Source organism: Cucumis melo, chromosome 4 (assembly GCF_025177605.1).
Source record: "Cucumis melo cultivar AY chromosome 4, USDA_Cmelo_AY_1.0, whole genome shotgun sequence".
Lineage (NCBI taxonomy): Eukaryota > Viridiplantae > Streptophyta > Magnoliopsida > Cucurbitales > Cucurbitaceae > Cucumis > Cucumis melo.
Genome location: NC_066860.1, coordinates 3,271,431 through 3,289,122, shown reverse-complemented (window position 1 = coordinate 3,289,122; position 17,692 = coordinate 3,271,431). Strand labels below are relative to the sequence as shown.

General features: G+C 33.5%; 2 protein-coding genes across 4 annotated transcripts; both read right to left on the bottom strand.

Moving 5' to 3' along the window:
* Positions 1–328: 328 nt before the first annotated feature.
* LOC103503813 (uncharacterized) lies at positions 329–11,583 on the bottom strand. Of its 3 annotated transcripts, none has more exons than XM_008468171.3 (19): positions 11,375–11,583; positions 10,427–10,789; positions 10,008–10,256; positions 9,271–9,461; positions 9,019–9,190; positions 8,670–8,807; positions 8,394–8,583; positions 7,848–7,993; positions 7,283–7,456; positions 7,054–7,164; positions 6,595–6,714; positions 6,347–6,503; positions 5,023–5,186; positions 4,845–4,931; positions 3,940–4,268; positions 3,575–3,656; positions 2,605–2,750; positions 1,538–1,772; positions 329–1,037 (listed from the first exon to the last, which is right to left on the bottom strand). In XM_008468171.3, exons 2-19 carry the CDS (start codon positions 10,715–10,717, stop codon positions 705–707), a joined length of 3,315 nt encoding a protein of 1,104 aa, XP_008466393.1. In that variant the 5' UTR covers positions 10,718–10,789; positions 11,375–11,583; the 3' UTR covers positions 329–704. The 3 variants fall into 3 exon arrangements, with proteins under 3 accessions (XP_008466393.1, XP_008466394.1, XP_008466395.1); XM_008468172.3 differs by having other exon boundaries at positions 2,611–2,750; positions 11,375–11,582; XM_008468173.3 differs by lacking the exon at positions 11,375–11,583 and having other exon boundaries at positions 10,422–10,569.
* A 3,150-nt stretch (positions 11,584–14,733) lies between these two features.
* LOC103503812 (transcription factor HY5) lies at positions 14,734–17,190 on the bottom strand. Its single transcript, XM_008468170.3, has 4 exons — positions 16,999–17,190; positions 16,402–16,567; positions 16,130–16,286; positions 14,734–15,022 (listed from the first exon to the last, which is right to left on the bottom strand). Exons 1-4 carry the CDS (start codon positions 17,090–17,092, stop codon positions 14,966–14,968), a joined length of 474 nt encoding a protein of 157 aa, XP_008466392.2. The 5' UTR covers positions 17,093–17,190; the 3' UTR covers positions 14,734–14,965.
* Between the last annotated feature and the right edge of the window lie 502 nt (positions 17,191–17,692).

Sequence of the window (17,692 nt, the reverse complement as noted above, 5' to 3'; positions counted from 1 at the left end):
ATCAAGAGACCCAAACAGAATTGAAGCCCAACGAAAGAGACTGCGTATTGAAATAGGCCAATGAAATTGGGTACTGTTGTTAGCGTTAGTATTCCTAGACAAAAAAAACATACTATGAGAGGAGTGGCAGAGCACCTCCAACGAAGGAGAAGAAGTCGGTGAAAATCGCTAACTATTTTGTTATCTCATGGACTAAAATTGAGCATTACTGAAATCCCCAAGTGTTAGCTATTTTTCTTTATATTATTTCTTGCCCCAACTTGGCAGATCAAATGCACATAAAATATGGAAAAACTACAAATCAATGCAAGTTCTTGAAACACAAAAGAAAAAAAAAAAGCATACCTCTCTTCCTTCCATAATCAACTTTGTTAATATTCTACAATACACAAACGAATCAGCTACCTGTCAAGCCGCAACACAAAGGAAACTCTCTCCAAATTGATATCAGAACAAAACAAATACAACTAAATGTGTTTTCTTCTCTTTTAAGCTAGGATGGTCATGTGGTAAAAACGGCTCAGCTTCTTGTAGGACTCAGAGGGATCTAATTCTCACCCTATTTTTGCAATTACATGTAATCTATGGCAAGTTTTGTGGCTAAAACAACCATTAAAAATCTGAAAATCTGAACCTTTTTTTGTTTTTTTGAGAACCAAGAAAATGCCAGCTCTCAAACTCAAGACTGAAGTTTGCCACAGTTTTCAATGTCTGTGAGAGTGCTTTCGACCGCCGAAATGTGGCTCTAGCTTCTCCCTGATCCTCTTCTGTAAAATCCTCGAGGTTAGTGAAAAGGCTCCTATGGTGGCCATGGCGTAAAAGACTTTATATGGAGACAAGGCCAGGCTACACATGTAGCTATAGTATCCAGCAACTAAATAGATGAAGTCCAGTCTGATTTCGGTCCGTGATAGGCCAAAGAAGGAAAATAAATAGGAATTGAACTCAGGTTTTGAATTGCAGACGCCGTGGAGGATAACTCCAATGCAAAGAAACGAATCCAGCAACCATGGAAAGCTCTGATTTGTCCCTATTCTCTGCAATCCCAAAAAATAGGCAATGTGAAAATCCACAAGATGCTTAAATGCAAGGTGAAAAAAGTCAGAGCCGTTGTTATTTAGAGAGGAACATGAAGGATAACTCCAAAAACTCAAGAACTTGACTGTGCAATTAGAAAAACATGCTGTGTTATTGTTCTATTTCCAAAGGATGCCAAATAGAAACTTGATAAAACCCAAATATATTGAAAGATAAACGATAATGAAATTACAAGATAAACCCAGGTATTTGAGGTACTTGGACCCTCCCAATTTTGAGATGATTCTCAAGCCTTCTCACTCTCCAAAACATTACCTGTCTTCTACACTCCCCTCTCTTCTCTATTGCTAACCAACTTCCCGAACAAGCTACTTAACTAATTACTAATATACCCTTAATATGCCTCCAATGTCATTCCTATCATTTTATGCTACACATTTTAGACGAAAAGAATATTTCATGAAGCAGATTCAGGCAACCATTTGTTTCGTAATCATACCTGCAACCAAGCAACAAGTGAGGGTGCAAACATAATTGCTGCCACAAGATGCAAGATCAATAAGCCATGACAATGATGAAATATCTCCAATTGTGTTTCCCCATAACTTTTTGCAGAGCCAGGACTTGTGGAAAGGTTATCTTCAATAGACTCCTTCAAGTTCAATTTATCGGTCAATGGAAATGTGGATTGTTGAGAACCATTTCCACCTTGTAATTTTTTGCTTCGTACGTGGCTGCAAAAGGAAGCTGTCAAAAACTGACACAATACATGTACAACACTTGGAGCAGCGGCATAGGAAAAAGTGATGAATCTTAACTCAGGCAAGTAGAAGAGAATAATAGTGTGTCTTCTCTAGTATTGTAAAGATGGATTCTATTTGAACCAGCTGCCAAAACTATTGATTTCATACACTCAGAGCAGAGAGCCTAAATTTCAAACCCACTTTGTTTTTATTGTTTGCCACCACATCCGTTTTGAGTGTTTCCGTCTATTGAACCGTCAGAAATGTACATGAAAGTAAATCTTTTATTCAACCGCACGTTCTGATTTACTAAGCCTACGTTCCATTCAGCTTGTAATATGTGAGTTGCATGTATCATACGAGATTGAAAACCTTATCTTAATCCCGGACGCCAATTACTATTTATTTTGGTGGAACCTTGATGTTCATATTTCTTGATTCATTTCAAGTTTAATAAAAAACTCACACTTCTTATTAGACATTTTAAGGTTCCCCCCAAGAGAAGAAAATAATAATGAGAAGGGTCAACTTACAAGTACATGGACATTTCAGGTTTAATAAAATGTTACATTTCTCAGGTGTCGTTTTGAAGGTTTTCCCCACAAAAAGTGTTCGACACACAGCAGTGTTTTGGTGGTGCACAAATTACACCAAATTCTTTTGTAATTATAGCTTTTAAATTATTAACAATTGGAAGATTCTCCTTCATTACCTCTTGGGGTTTTTGTTGGCTTTTTATGATACCTTTTCTGTTTCTTAAAAAAGAAAAAAACGGGTCACCCCGCCAAAAGACAAAAAGAATGATGGAACAGGGTCAACTTACAAGTACCTGGACAGGGCATTGTGACAACAGAAAGCATGGAAACCGAGTAGCAAAAACAATCCCATAGCTGGGTGAATAAAGCAGGCCAAGGAAATAGCAGAAAGTGCAGTAGCCAGTAACGGATTGACTCCCAACACCCTTATAACCTAATATAAAATGAGTGAGATAATCAATCAAATTGAACATCAAAACTTCATAACCTAACACTATCGAAACGGACACAAGTTTAGTTAATGGCCAATAAGGGACAACAAATTCTATGTTTCTCATAATTAGATTCTCCAGTTAAATATGAAGAGTATAAATTTGGAAACAAGCTCCTTTCCAAGTATTAATATGATAAGAGTTATTAGCATATAATGGTAGTCCAAGTCATGGACAGCATAGTTTCTTATGGAAACAGATCTAGGATACACTTGGGAACACTTGTATGGATACTCAAGGTTCATTGCATCAAATAGGCATAGTACTTGCTGAATCAGAAAATCTGAAAGCCCACACGAAAATGACTGTTCAATTCATTTTTAGTTAACAAACATAAGAGTAAAGGTAAATGCACATTATAGTTATTGGACAACTCGAGCGAAAAACACAGCACATTATGACTTGATCTTTCTTTTCTGAAAGGTGTAACCAAAAGTTGAAGCCATAAAAATGTAAACCAAATAACGTATTGCAATCAAACAAGCTACAGAAGCAACAGTTTCCGCATTGGGTCAAAATTAGCAAGACTACAGAACATAAAGAAAAACAATAACAGAAGATTCAATAGTAGAAAAACTTATATCATAAAAACCCAAAGCTTGGTGGCTACTTTACTATTCCCCAAAAACATTTTCCCCACATCATGACTTGAAATAAAGATGGAAAACATTTAAACCGGGTTGGGTTTGTCTGACAAAGATCTAGTTCTAGTGTACTATGAAGTGTAAATGATTAACTGCATTTATTATCAAAGATAAAATCATACCTTCGATAACTGAAAACATGAAAATAGTTTGCCAAACCAACCAAACAGTACAAAGCCGACATTCCCCTCCCACACTTGCCACCTGCAACATGTCAGGCAGTCATTCAGGCACATATGACCATGCACTAATAGGCATTTTCCATTCAGAAAGATGGGTAATATACTCGCAGCATGATGAATGAATCATTGACCTTAAACCTTCTGATTATTTAGACCAATATATTTGCCACACTGACACTCTAATAGCCTACCCTCCCACCTTTAGTGTAGTTCGGTTAAGAAGTTCCTTCCATCAGAAAATGCTTAAGATATTATTCAATCAGTATTCCAGTTCTGTGAATTGTAAAACGGAGTAAAAATCTGACCTTGTCTTGATGAAAACATGCACAACCGCCATCACGTAGAAAATCAGCTGGGATACCAAAATCACAGTAATGACAGTAGCATTTGCAAATGAATAACAGACCACCGAGACTGTAGTGAAGATAGTCAAAGGAGGTAGTGGTTGAGACGTTAAAAGTGATAGGAAGAGAGATAGTAAAATAGGCACAATGACCAAATAAAAAAATGGGAATGGTATTCTCAAGTTGGACTCTACAGCTGCCAGCATTGAGGGTATGGGAAAATCATGATTCCATGCTTGCGCTTGCCGCATCAGTGCAAAAAAAATAACAACAATACAGAAACCAACTATCTGCAAGAAAACAATACATAACATGAGATTTTTAAACATACTTGGAATATATAAGATAACTTCATGCATGCATGTGAGAGAATGAGAGAAAGAAAAAGGTTCAAAAGTGAATCATAAACTCAAAAGGGAGGAAGGATACTAGAAGAGAAGCATCTGAAAAGCAGAAAGACAGAAAACCAAGATTGGCATTCAGTGTTGTTAGATTCAGAAATAAACCTGAATATTTAATTTAAGCTAGCTGACACAAGAGTGCCGTTCGACAGTTAGCCATTAGCAAAGGCTTGATGAGTCATCTCAAAACTCGAATAGAAAATGTAGGGGGAAAACAAATATATGCTTCAAGAGGTTTGACGATAGCTAATCTATTGGGCATGGGGTTTTCTTATTTTTTGGGCTTGTTTCTGTCTTTGTATATCCTTTCATGAGAAAGTTTGGTTTCGCACCCAAAGGGGAGAAAAGAAAAGTCGAGCATAAAATAAAATAAATATATGCAGGACTCTTCTTTCACCGGGGAATAATGTGAAGTGGCTAAAGATATAAGCAAGTATAAATTTAGGGTATTAACAAGCCTGTAACCTGTGAATTATACAAAAGCAAAAATCTGCCGGCAGCTGCACTGAGAGAGACAACGATGCTTGTTTTGTATGAACAGTGAGGATCTACCTGTAGAGATGATAACAGTTAACAAGATCAACATTTCTGATTTTATTACATGAGGACAAATAAAAGAAGAATTATGGAAGGAAGTTCATACCAACAATAGAACGGTTGTTTTCTCAGATCCGGCACTAGAACTCCAGAGTGCTGGTGCGGAATCAACAAGAATTGTCTCACTCTGAAGATTTGGGAAAATATGAAGACCAGATATCTCATCCCAAGCAAGTGCTACAGGGGGAAAACAACGCAGTCTGCACAGCCCTGGATTACCAAAAATGTGAAACAGTGTGGATGAATAATTACATGAAAATGTCATGTAAGCATTGTCCCAACTCTCAACAATAGAGATTTCCATTCACAAGTCCATGGTGGGTCACAAAGGAACATAAAGAAGATTGGTACCTAGTAGATAAACTATAAACATTTTATGCTTACACTTTTAGCGAAATAAAACACCTAACAGAAGTTTGAAGATGATGACATGAGCAGTGCGAAAGTTTAAACCTTAAACATAGTCAGGAAACTCGTGCTCCTCAATGATCGCTGATGATATGTTTATGCAGTGTATATCCATGAAATTTGAACTATTAACACAGCAAATTGAGGAATAATTAGAGATCTTTCAAACGAATGTCACTTTCCTCCCCTCCTTTTCTTTTCATTTGTTTTTTCAATCGAGAGTGCTGGAAACACTTGGGAAACCTTTTCTTTCTTTCAAATGGAATGTACAAGGCTAGAGCAGGCAAAAGCAATGAGCAAGGAAAGATCATTTTGGAGGTTTTCTCGCTCATTTATTTTATCGAATAAGATTACAAAAGCATTTCGTTGACCTTTTTGTAATTTTATTTTGTCAACGAAATGCTCTCACCATTTCTCATCCAAAAAACAAGTGGGGTAGAAGCTTTGAACACTGAACTCTTTGGTTGAGGGCATATGTCTTTACTAATTGAGCAAATTCTAGGATGACATAACATATCATTTATTGAAATACGAAAATGAAGGAAGAAATTTGCAATCTTTTCTGTATTTTGTTCTTTGTTGGGTCTCTTTGTTGATTTCTTTTAGTCCGTTTTGATATTTTTTTCTCTCTCTTACAGAGTTTGTATCTTTGAGCATTAGTTTCTTTTCATTTATTCAATGAGAAATTCCGCTCATGTTTAAAAAAATGATAAGCACAAATTTCATTGATGTATAAAATTTACAAAAGAAGAGCAGAAGTACAATGAGGAACAAATGTTTTCTCCAGTTGATCAAAAGAGGAGATTTTAAGAGCTATAGAAAGATGTACTCATGTATATGTCTCAAAATAAAATAGAAGGAATGATGAAATCCACGTCTAGATTTAGAATATAAATCTATGTATTGATACGTAAAAAATATGGCATAAGTCATAATATATGCAAAAAAAGTATTGAACTTACTATTGTTTTCGATATCTTCAGCTTGATCATCTGAAAAACCAGAACTCTTAATTCCACAACCAGTTGTCTCAAGTTGCAAGGTGACTGGAAGAAGTCCTAAGCTAATGGGGAATGATAAATTCATTACTAGAGAATGATCCTCCTTCACAAATATGTCCTATAGCACAATTAATTTTAAAATAGTCTAGTCATCAAGTTGATACAGAGTGATTGGAGCACTTAAAGAAAGCATTTCATGAGGTATTTACATCATTATAGTACTTGGGAAGAAGCATCGACCAAGGTGAGATTTTCACCCTCCCTGCATCGGGATTAAAGAATTGCCCAACTGCCATGGAAACTGCAGGTGGAGGTCTGCCTGAAACAGTCTGACCATCAAAATAGTTACAATACATACACTAACTTCTACACAATGCTCTTTAAAAATAAATAAATAAGCTAATTTTGCTTATTTACAAAATGTAAAGTACAATTCACACGCCATAAAACTGTACAAAGAAGAAACCAATTTGTTAGGTTGTAAGCATTCCAACCTTAATCTATGAGAAAGGAAAAATACATCTGAAGAAAAACCAATTCAGAAGCTTATTGTAGCAAGAGGAAAAATCGTAAAGACTAATCTTCTTTTATAAGACTAGATGTCTATTCTTTTTATGGAAGTAGAAAGGATGAACTTAAATGACTGAGTGAAGAATGAAGATCAATACCGGTCTAGGTGCAACTGAAATTGTAATAAATTTGAAGCCATGCATATCCTCAGGTCCCAACATCAATACAGCAGAAGGAGAAGCTTGTTCAGTCTGACTCCCAGGTTCAATCTAAACAAGCATGGCACAGATCAATGGAAGAATAAGATCCTAGACAGTCATATGTCTAGTCCACGAGTACAAAGATGCCAAAGAAGAGAAAAATCCACAATATAAACAAAACTAGTACCTGTCTCGGTGCTGGTCCTGAAGGAATTTGCACCATCTTCGAGGTCACTTCAAGAACCCTTTTACTTAAAGGTAAGCTAACAGACTTTCCCTTTTCAGGCCAAAGATGAAGCCTGACCCCAGAACATGGTAACAGGTTTGTTACAAATATAAAGTGGCTTTTGCCACTTGACCCCTACAGAAAACAAAAGTTTAGATCCTGTACCCAAGGAATAAAATAAAACCAATAATAAATATCGTCAAACCAATGGGAGGGAAGATTGGCAAATTAGGGTTAAATGAGATTTAGAAGGGGGGAAAAGCCTCGAACTTAATTGTATTGAGCGATAGCAAAGTTAACAAAGTTAGTTAAACTACATCCCAATGCTTCAGCTTATAAGAGCTTTTTTCAAATTCATAAGAAACAAATTTCATTGATGTATAAAATTTACTCCTGTAAGGGTTTAGTAACTAATGCCTAGTAGGACTGACCTCACATCAGGAAATATATGATTTCATGCAAGACATGAAACAACATGTTGAGTAAAAATTCTCAAGATTGAGATGTAATTGTAACCGAAGCTAACCAGTTTCTCCAAATCCAACCACCGCCTGCGACCATCCATGGCTAAAACAGTGACAGTACTCGTTTGAATATATAGGTCCCTTTCTAGGCCATCATCACTCCAATGGACATTTTTGGGACAAGCATATGGAGATGAAACCACAGATCCTGCAATATATCATGATTGCAATCATTCTTCTAAATACAGAGGTTGTATTAGACAACTTTTTTTTAATATTGAAACTTTAAAGAAAAGCTAATGAATTCATGAAACGTTGATCCTGATTCTGTCTTTTAATTTATAACCACAGATCCTATCCAAGATAACAAAAAATTCTTATAGACAAGACCAAGATAAAACCTCTTGCATGCAAGAGTATAGAGCCCAACTACGTATATAGATCCATGAATTGAAGGCAATGGAGAGTGAACTTGTTTTCTTTTTCCCAAACACTATCTTGATGCATGCGATAACTAATAATTTGATTCATGCATTGGAATAGAATGTTATAAGGAACAACAAGCATCAACATCAATGTGCAAACACAAAAATAATATGATAGACTACCAGATGCATCTTCCCCGTTTTTAGCTGGAAAATGAGCAATTTGTTGAGAAGTGTGTGACAGGGTCCTCCAATTGAAACTCTGTGGTATTCCACTATGCAGCATTCTTGTCAATACAGTGAGTCTTTTTCGAGTGGCTGAAAATGGTTGGCCTGTACTAGAGTCTACCAAACTAAGAAGGGTGTGTGACACCTAGACAAGAAAGAAAACTTTCAGAACAATTTAAAGGCAGCTTATACAGTTGCAAAGTTTCAAACTCAAATAGAAATTTCACTCACCTGTATAACTAGTTGATTACACCATAAAATCGCCTGATGTTCCATTGATAACCACACATTTTTAACACCTGTACTGCTGATCATAAAGCCATGTGTAGGAGGAATAATCCCATCCAGGGATTCTAACTTTGACCTTACCTGTAGACAGGATAGATCAGCATGCGTTGAATATAAAGAAAAAATAATGATAGATTCTATGTATTAAAGCCAAATACGCATTTTTTTAATGAATATTCAAACCACATATGCATGAGAAAAAAATGTTGTCTTTTCCATAGAACCTAAAAGACCAAATTGTAGTTTAATCAAGAAAAAGATTCCACAATGCATTAACTGGCTGCAAACATACCTGGTAATCATTATAACCCCCGGAAATTGAAACTACCACAACATGTGAAAGTGGAGGATCAGATGCAAAATACCCACTGCGAGTTAATTGAACCTCATAGCCCTTCCTCCATTCCTGATTTACACGATTGAAATACCGACCCAAAGATGGTTGCAGTGCTAGAGGAGGTGATCTGAAAAATATGTGAAAACCAGATGAAGCACAAAATTAACAAACCCAAAATGTTCTCAGTATTATGTAGGTGTAACTTACTGATGAGGGCTAGAAAGAGTAAGAACTGTTTCAACGGCTGATTTTCTAAGTCTTGGATGCACAACTGCAGCTCTAGCAACAAACCCGCCCATCGAATGACCAACCAATATCACACTTCTAGGTATACTTGCAGAGTTAGCAGCACCTTCTTTAGCTCGGGCATCAAAAGATTCTTTATATTGATCTAAGATCTGCACACAAAACAAGGTAGATTGGTAACCAAGTGGAGAATTTAACAAAAGACTCACTGCACAAATCCACAACACAAAACCATTACATTAAAAAAATAGAAATAGACGGAAAAAGAAAATACTATTTGCATTATTCTTGCATAACAGAATTGACAGGAATGACCTAACATCTCGATTAAAGTCAATTATGATGACTGCACGACAAAATCAGCAAGCTAAACTTAAACAAAAGGAAATATTCTATAGATATTTTGATACATCCATTTGAGACTATCCCGCCACTTACATTATTTTAAAAGATCCATTGTCCCTTTTCCAACTAAATTTTCTGGAATGGATGGAGAAGCCCAGAAAATAACAAATGAGTGCCATCAATGATGAACGTGCTAATGACCAATGAGTGAATAATAGAATAATACTTCTTCCTACCATATAACACATCCATGCACCCACCCCCTCCCCTCCCCTTTTACTATGATGGAAAAGAGGAAAAAATCTTGAAATGATGTAATCTGTTAGACATGACAAAACTTTAAGAGTAAATACCCTGTGGATGGTGTGTACTACATATTCTGCATGTTCTTCAAGTATACCACCATCCATTGCAGAATGTTCCCCTTCAAGATCCACTGCAAACCAATCCAACCTACGAGTGTAGTGATCTGGCAACTGAAAGCCATCCAAATTAGTGTCTGCCTCGCCCTCCACCTTGCCTATGGAAGCCTCCTGATAAAAAGTTTGCTCAAGAGGGCCTCCTTGGTAAGCCCTATCAGACTCAGCTGCCAAGGATCGCACCTGTAATCAAGAAAATTTCCAAAAGAAAATCATAACTACCATTTACAGATTAGAAAAAAATGAGACTTATAATTAATTTCTGACTATCAAATACATAAGGGATATAGAGTCAGAGAAATTCATATTATAAAAGTAGAAGAAGAAGCAGAGAAGGAAGAAGAAGACCTTGCCTGCTTGTAGCTACCTCCATTTCCTGGAATGAAAAGAACTGGAACTCCATTAAGTTTCTTAAGATGTTCCTTGAAATCAATCTTTTTCCATCCTTCATGATATAAATACACCCCATACTTTTCTGACAGTAATCCCACAGGTGAAGAAATTGGAATATATGTTGGATACATGTATGTCATAATACAACCATTAGAAATTGGTTTTAAAATTCCATATGTAGCAGCAAGGCTGATCCATACGGTCACAGCTATAAGAACAGCAATTCTGATTTTGGCTCTAAGGTCTTGCATTGTTGGGTCAGCCTACCCGGCCCTCGTAAAAAGCTATCTCTACAAAGCTCCCATAAATATCGGTTTCAAATCCTACACAAAACACCATAAAATCAATAATCCACTCTTTCCCAAACACAAAACATCAGTAAATTCTAATTTCAATTGATAATCATGACACTCTACTTCTTTTCATGATGAAATGCAACGGGAATTCGATGTATTTTCTTGTTTCTTAGACATGAGAAACAAAACCACACGGTTGGATTTAGATCCACTTCAACAAAAAAAAAAAAAAAAACATGAAACATTTAAGAATGGTAGGACCAGAGTAAATAAACTCTTCATAGTTACTCACCACACATTAACATGCATAGAAACAGCAATAAACGCAATTAAATAACGACATCTAAACCGTGAAATGCATTCAACTTCCAACTCTTCGCAACTAAACCACCAAAACTCCGAAAGAAAAAAGAACACATCTACAAGCAGGCTCGTTGAGAATTCAAATTATACAAAAACGGAAGAAGAAATAAAGATCGAGGTAATTTCAAATCCAAATCCAAATCCAAATCCAAATCCAAATCCATCGATATGCACGCATCAACAAAGATAAATAATACGAACTGAAAAAATTAATGGAAAAAGTAGGGAATGGATCTAGTGGAAACGTACCAAGATTAGGAATGGCAGGAGTAGTTGAAGAAGCGAAGAGAGTTGTTGAGGGAAGGGAAAAGCTTACTGGATCCGTGGAGAGGAAAGGAAATGGCGGGAGCATGAGAGTGTGAACTAATCAGATCGCGATGGATATATCTCTTGAATCCGACTTTCTTTTTTTCTTTTTCTTTTTTTTTTAATTATTTCCTCTTTTTTTGAGAACCCAGAAAATATATATATATATGAAAGTGAATTAATTTTTTTAAGGAAAGAAGTGTAGAATAATTGATGAAAACAAAGATTGAGAGGTTTGACTATAGTTTGACTCATGATCGACCGTTGTATTTGGGAATGCAATTTGTGAGTTGACGTGGCGAGTTTTTATTGGGTGGTGAACCCATATCTACGGGGATTTTATCATCGCCCTTCGGTGCCCCGCCCTTCGCCTTTGCTTCAGAATTTCGTTTTTGTCGTAAACAAATTCTTCAAAATTTTTTATAAAAATTTAATATATATATTTTTTCTTTCATATTGAAAATATGAAAAATATAATATCAGATAACTATCAAAAAAATTATTAAAAGTTTATCTGCTTTTAAATTTATTATTTTTACAAATTAAAGAATATAATAACTTAGACTATATTATTATAAATATTTTTGCTATTTTTGCAAAACTTCCTATTTTAAATGCTAATTACAAAATATAGTATAATTTATTAAATTTGTTAAATTTAGTTTAAGATTTGTTGTGAATAATTTTAATTATTTTTAGTCATAAAAAATATCTCTTATTATTTAATTTGTTTCTCTATTAGTGGATTTTACACATATTCATTTACCAAACCCCTTTGGCTACAAAGTTTCCATATTTAAAAAGATCATAAGCTCACTTTGTGTTTCTCATCACATAGTCTCGTGGGGCATTAATTAGGATGGCTCATTAAATCGATTTTATGAAGTTGGAATTATGTATTTGAGGTACTAGAATTGAATAGTTTAGTTTTATATTTTTGTTGTTTAGTAGTATGATTTGCTCGTCTCTTTTTTACACAGTGAGTTTTCTAAACAAAGCTTGTTACATTTGATCACTATCGATCAATAAAAAATTATAACATTTGATGTTTTCGATTATTATAGTATTATTTCAGTATATAACTTCGAGTAGGGAGTATATCTCATAGTTGGAGTCGTAATTATAACATTTGATGTTTCCGATTATTATTATAGTATTATTTCAGTATTACTCTATTACAAGCTTATTATGTTACGTTGCGTGTTATTTCATTCTTAGCGTCTCTTTTCCTATTTATTTATGATTTCTTATGATTTTAGAAAATATATACTAATATTTCATTTGGTTGCTCAGAATTTTTTGTATATATTAAAAACCTTATAGATATCAAATTAGTTACATGTTATTTGCCATCCCTTGAAAGGTATTGTTCACCTATCACATTATATTCTCGAGGGAAATTGATGTAACTAAAACACAATTGAACTCTTATTTAACTTGTACAATTTAAAAAAAAAAAAAAAGTTACAAAAAAGAATTCCTTACAAACTCAATTTGACATACTCATGTTCCATAGATAGAATTCGAACACCTATCTAATAGAAAAACAATAGTAAAAATTTCAATTTATATCTCTAAACTTTAAAATTTATAGTCAATTTAAACTTTAAACTATTAATTGTATCCACTTAACTATTGAATTTTAGGAACTGTGTCAATTTTAATATCAAACTAATAATTATATCATTTTAAACCCTAAATTTTTATAAATATATCAATTTAGAAAATAAACTTTTACAAATATATCAATTTAGAAAATAAACTTATATAAACGTTTTACTTGGACGCACGCACTTATGAAAGTTAAAAGTTTAAATATTAATAAATGTATGAAAATTCAAGATTTAAGTTTGATGCATTTATGAAAATTTAAAGTTTAAAATTCAAATTAATAGAATTCTTTTTAAGTTGATACGATTTAAATTAATATAACTACTAATTTAGGATTCAAAAACAAGTATATACATCCTCAACAACTGAAATTAACCCAATTGATTGAGTTTATTTTTCTTTCCCTCTTTTGGAGATCATGCTAAAGTTAGGTCTTTCATTAAAGTTTCAACTTTCAAAGGTTGGAAAGATTGAGAAGTTTTTCTATATAAACACTCAACATTTAATTCAACATTATTGTTAACAATAGTCTGCCACCAACAATTACCAAATACCTATTTCAAATTAGGTCAACTGATTATTATTAACGTAGAAAATAAACAAACTACACATTTATATCTAAAATGATCAAATTATAAGCAACGATGTACCAAAAACCAATGGAAATTATTGATAGATTGTGATGCTAATATATTATTTACGTAAATTAGGTCTTCTAGCAATATTGATACATTGTTTATGTATAATTGATAGATTGTATTGCTAAAAAGGCCAATATAAATACACCAGTGTCACATTATTATCTTCAAAACGGTAAGTATTAGATGTAGCCTACGCTACACCTAATTCATGCATCCATCTTTCTTTACATAATTAATAATAAAATAATATTAATTCAATTATCTTTATAAAAAAAAATAATTTGATATTTTTTTTCTTAAGATAGCAAGAACAAAACATGTCATTAAATTACCTACTTGAGGGAAAAAGAAGAAGAAGAAAATAGAGATAGAGAAAGCAAATTAAAAAACTGTCAACTTGAAATAGAAAAATAAAAGCAGTTTTATTCTTATAACAAATTAAATAAACAATTTTTACTGTCACATAAACATAACTCAATTGCTTCAAACGGTTAACCCTAAAAAGAAAACACATCTTACTCAACAATGTTATCCAACATTGTCAATAAAATTTTCAAAATCAATATAACTAAGAGATTGACCCTCCAATATAGTTGTGACTCTTCAGTTCCCAAACTAGAGGTGGTAACTATTTAGAAATTTTATAACAATTTAATCATAAAACTAAATAAATAAACAACAATATAGTTCATATATGCTTCGGGGCCATTTGACCTCCCAAGCTGTGTTGGGTAGGGTGAGTAAAAAGAATTCACTGACTATTTGCTCTTTGATTTCCTATTAATTAGAATGGGGTAGCTATTCAGCCCAATCATTTCTTACTTTGTTATTTAAGTCACCTCTCCCAATTACTATCCTCTTATAATAATTATCGACTTTTTAGTAGTTTGAAACAATTTAACCTCTAATAAAGAAAAAAACTATTAGTAAATTTTAATAATTTTTCTTATACACTTTGATCAAGAAATCAATGAAAAGTTAAAATCATCGAATTGATGAAGAATAATGACTAAGTTGTTACCCTCTTTAACTATGTTTGATAGACTAAACTGCTAAGAAATTTCCAGTTTCTTTATCATACATCAAATGATTATATAAAAAGCAACAAATATTTGTATTTGTCATGTTAAATAATTTATCCCGACACATGAAATTAAAGCCTACCCCATACTTAATTATTCATTTAATTTCTTTCGAGTCGACATGGTTATTATGTACACATACTAATACTAGAGTAAATTTACCTTGTCATACCGCTATATCAATTTTGGTTTCGTTTCCCTTAGCATTTAGTAGCATCGCTATCACTTTTCTTGTTGGTTGTTGTGTTCTTCAGTATCTGTATTATAATCATTAACTAATAGATTTAAAAGGTTATTTCACGTATTATTCAAAGTCAAGACTATCTAAGTATAAGTTAAGAACAAATTAAAAGTTCCGAACAATTTTCTTTTATTTATAAATATAAAAAATCAATCCAAACACATCTAAAATCAAGAAGGTAAATGTAATATAACTATAATTTATGACATACAAATCTATATATATAATTCAAAATATAACAAATTAAATTAAAATATTTATAAAATAGAGTAAATTTCAAAAATATTTAATAAGATTTTGTTATATTTTATTAATATTTTCCTATATATACTGTTAAATTGGAAAATGCATGATTAAGTAGTGCTTCACAAATGGGAAAGAGGCGACATAAGGGGTGGGCCAACCATACAATAATTTATCTAATAAATGACATTAACTAGTCGATGATGGCCCATCTCATCATTGTAAGAAAAGTTTAATCAAAATTAGATGAATTCACAAACAGTTGTTTTTGTATTTAATAGTTTTAAAAAAGCAATTTTAGTTGGTTTCATCTTTTACTGCCGTTTTAAACAAAAATCTAAGTAAGTTGCTTTAAACTTTAAACTTCAGTGTATCATAAGTTTATATCATTCTAACCTTTTTTTTCCTTAAAATGAAATCATGGGATCTAATAAACATTAAAAATATTAATAAGAATAGAAAGACAAGACTTTTGCTAAACACCAAATCCATAGATAGATACCTATAAAACTAAAGGACAAAGGTGCCGAAATTCAACAAAGATAATAATCTATTAAACATAAATTTTAAGTTTAGGTTTAATAGGAACCAACACCTCAACGCTACAATTTAGCGCACATAATAGATGGGTAGAATTAATAAAAACAAATTAAAATTGTGTTGGATAAAAAATTGAAATAATTTTTTTTATATAATCGAGACGACCAAAAAGGTGGGAAACCTAAGTGCGAAGGTTCAAGACATATATATTCACCACTATGCTTGCTAAGGGCATTAATACTAAAATTGAGGAGGTTGAATCTTTTGGGTCTATGTTAGATCCGTCATGAACAAAGATATTTACGAATAGAGCTAAAGGAGAGGGTTTAGTTTGACGTACGTGTCTAAGCATTTGATTCTCGTTCTGTAACGTGGACAACTTCTCTTCAAGCTCCGAGTTCCTTTTCTCCAAATTTGTTGCTCTTTCTTCCAACTCGCTTAAGTACACCTTTTTCCTTTCCCTTGCTTGTTGTGCTGAAACTCTGTTCCTTAACAATCTTCAGGACACGAAAATGGCATTCAGCTACCAGTATTTCCTCCACATACGATACGACAGAAGAAATTTGCAATTATACGCTACTTTTTTACCTTATTCTAGACCTAAAATCTTACCTCTTCAGCCTTTTTCTTTCTTTCTCAGCCGCACTTCGCCCTCTGCTCCTTACGCTATCTGATGCGGGCGCTTTACCTGGCGCTGAAATGCCGACGGTGGAGCCGGAGTTGTCGCAGATCTGCGGAACTCTGCTTATCTCCTCCTCATCACTCTCCGCTCCTATATCTGCAGTAAAGAAAAGAAACAATATATATAACGTAATTCTCCAGAAAACGAAAAACAAAATCAGGATGAGATTCCAGAAACTTATTATTAGTAATTATATACACGGATCTACGTCAACAATTTTTACACAAGCTTGAACGAGGAAGGATAATCGCTTAGGAGAAATTGTCATATTGTTACGAAATTAGGTTAGGAAAATATGCTTCAATCGAATACAGAGCCGCTTTTGCAATTTCGCCGTGGAAAAAGACAGTAAAACGAACGATGATAAAATGAAACAATGATTTGATTTTGAAAAACAAACTCGTCTCCGATGAATCAAAAGAACAAGGAAAAAAAAAAGCTCTTCCTAATGACATCCGGCTGCACTACTTCACGCTCAATATTTCCGCTAGAGATCGTAAAGAAAACGAAAGAAATTCAAATTAAACCTTCTTTAACATCAAGTTGAAAAGCGGAGCTAGACGATCTTTCACTACTCGAGCGCATACGACTGATGGCGGCGGCGGCGGCTCGCCCCTGCATTACGCCGGCGAATAATCAACACCGAAAAGATTGATATGAGATGAAAAATTGGAAAGCTCTGCTTATTAAAAGGCAATGGAGGAGTGAAAAAAAAGAGCGGGATAAATTTGGTGACAGTGCCTTTATATGAGAGAAGGTTGCTTTTGGTCAAATCTGGCCGTTCAATTGCTCTTTGAATCTGACGGTTGATAAGTAAACAACGTGGATGAAGATGAGCTATACAAAGTGAAATCAATCAAAGGTTGTAAAGACGATAGCGTAGAGTACGTTAGAGCCGTACGATTATATTTTGAGAGCATGCATCCGTACATCGTTGAAAGAAAAAAGCGCAAAGTATCGATTTATACTCAATTTTTAAAATTGTATCAATTTAAATTATAAATTAAATATATCTTTAGATCAACTTTTAAAGAAAACTTTTGGGATAACGATTAAGTTATTATAATTTGATTATAATAATTAGTATATTGAAGTGTAAATTTTTTTAGTTTTTGTTATAATATAATGTGTGTGAGACATAAATTAATATAATTTGAAAAATAAATAGTAATCAACGTTAGAAAAGAATAAAAAAATTATGAATATCAAATAGTAAAAATT

Excerpts from the sequence above, each read along its gene's own strand:
- LOC103503813 (XM_008468171.3), bottom strand. The coding sequence starts at position 10,717 with ATGCAAGACCTTAGAGCCAAAATCAGAATTGCTGTTCTTATAGCTGTG. Across the intron at positions 10,257-10,426 it reads ATGGAGGTAGCTACAAGCAG|GTGCGATCCTTGGCAGCTGA; the intron begins GCAAGGTCTTCT and ends TCTTGATTACAG. Across the intron at positions 4,932-5,022 it reads AAACAACCGTTCTATTGTTG|GTAGATCCTCACTGTTCATA; the intron begins GTATGAACTTCC and ends TCATCTCTACAG.
- LOC103503812 (XM_008468170.3), bottom strand. The coding sequence starts at position 17,092 with ATGCAGGGGCGAGCCGCCGCCGCCGCCATCAGTCGTATGCGCTCGAGT. Across the intron at positions 16,568-16,998 it reads TCAACTTGATGTTAAAGAAG|ATATAGGAGCGGAGAGTGAT; the intron begins GTTTAATTTGAA and ends TCTTTACTGCAG. Across the intron at positions 15,023-16,129 it reads AGAATCAAATGCTTAGACAC|ATACTGAAGAACACAACAAC; the intron begins GTACGTCAAACT and ends ATTATAATACAG.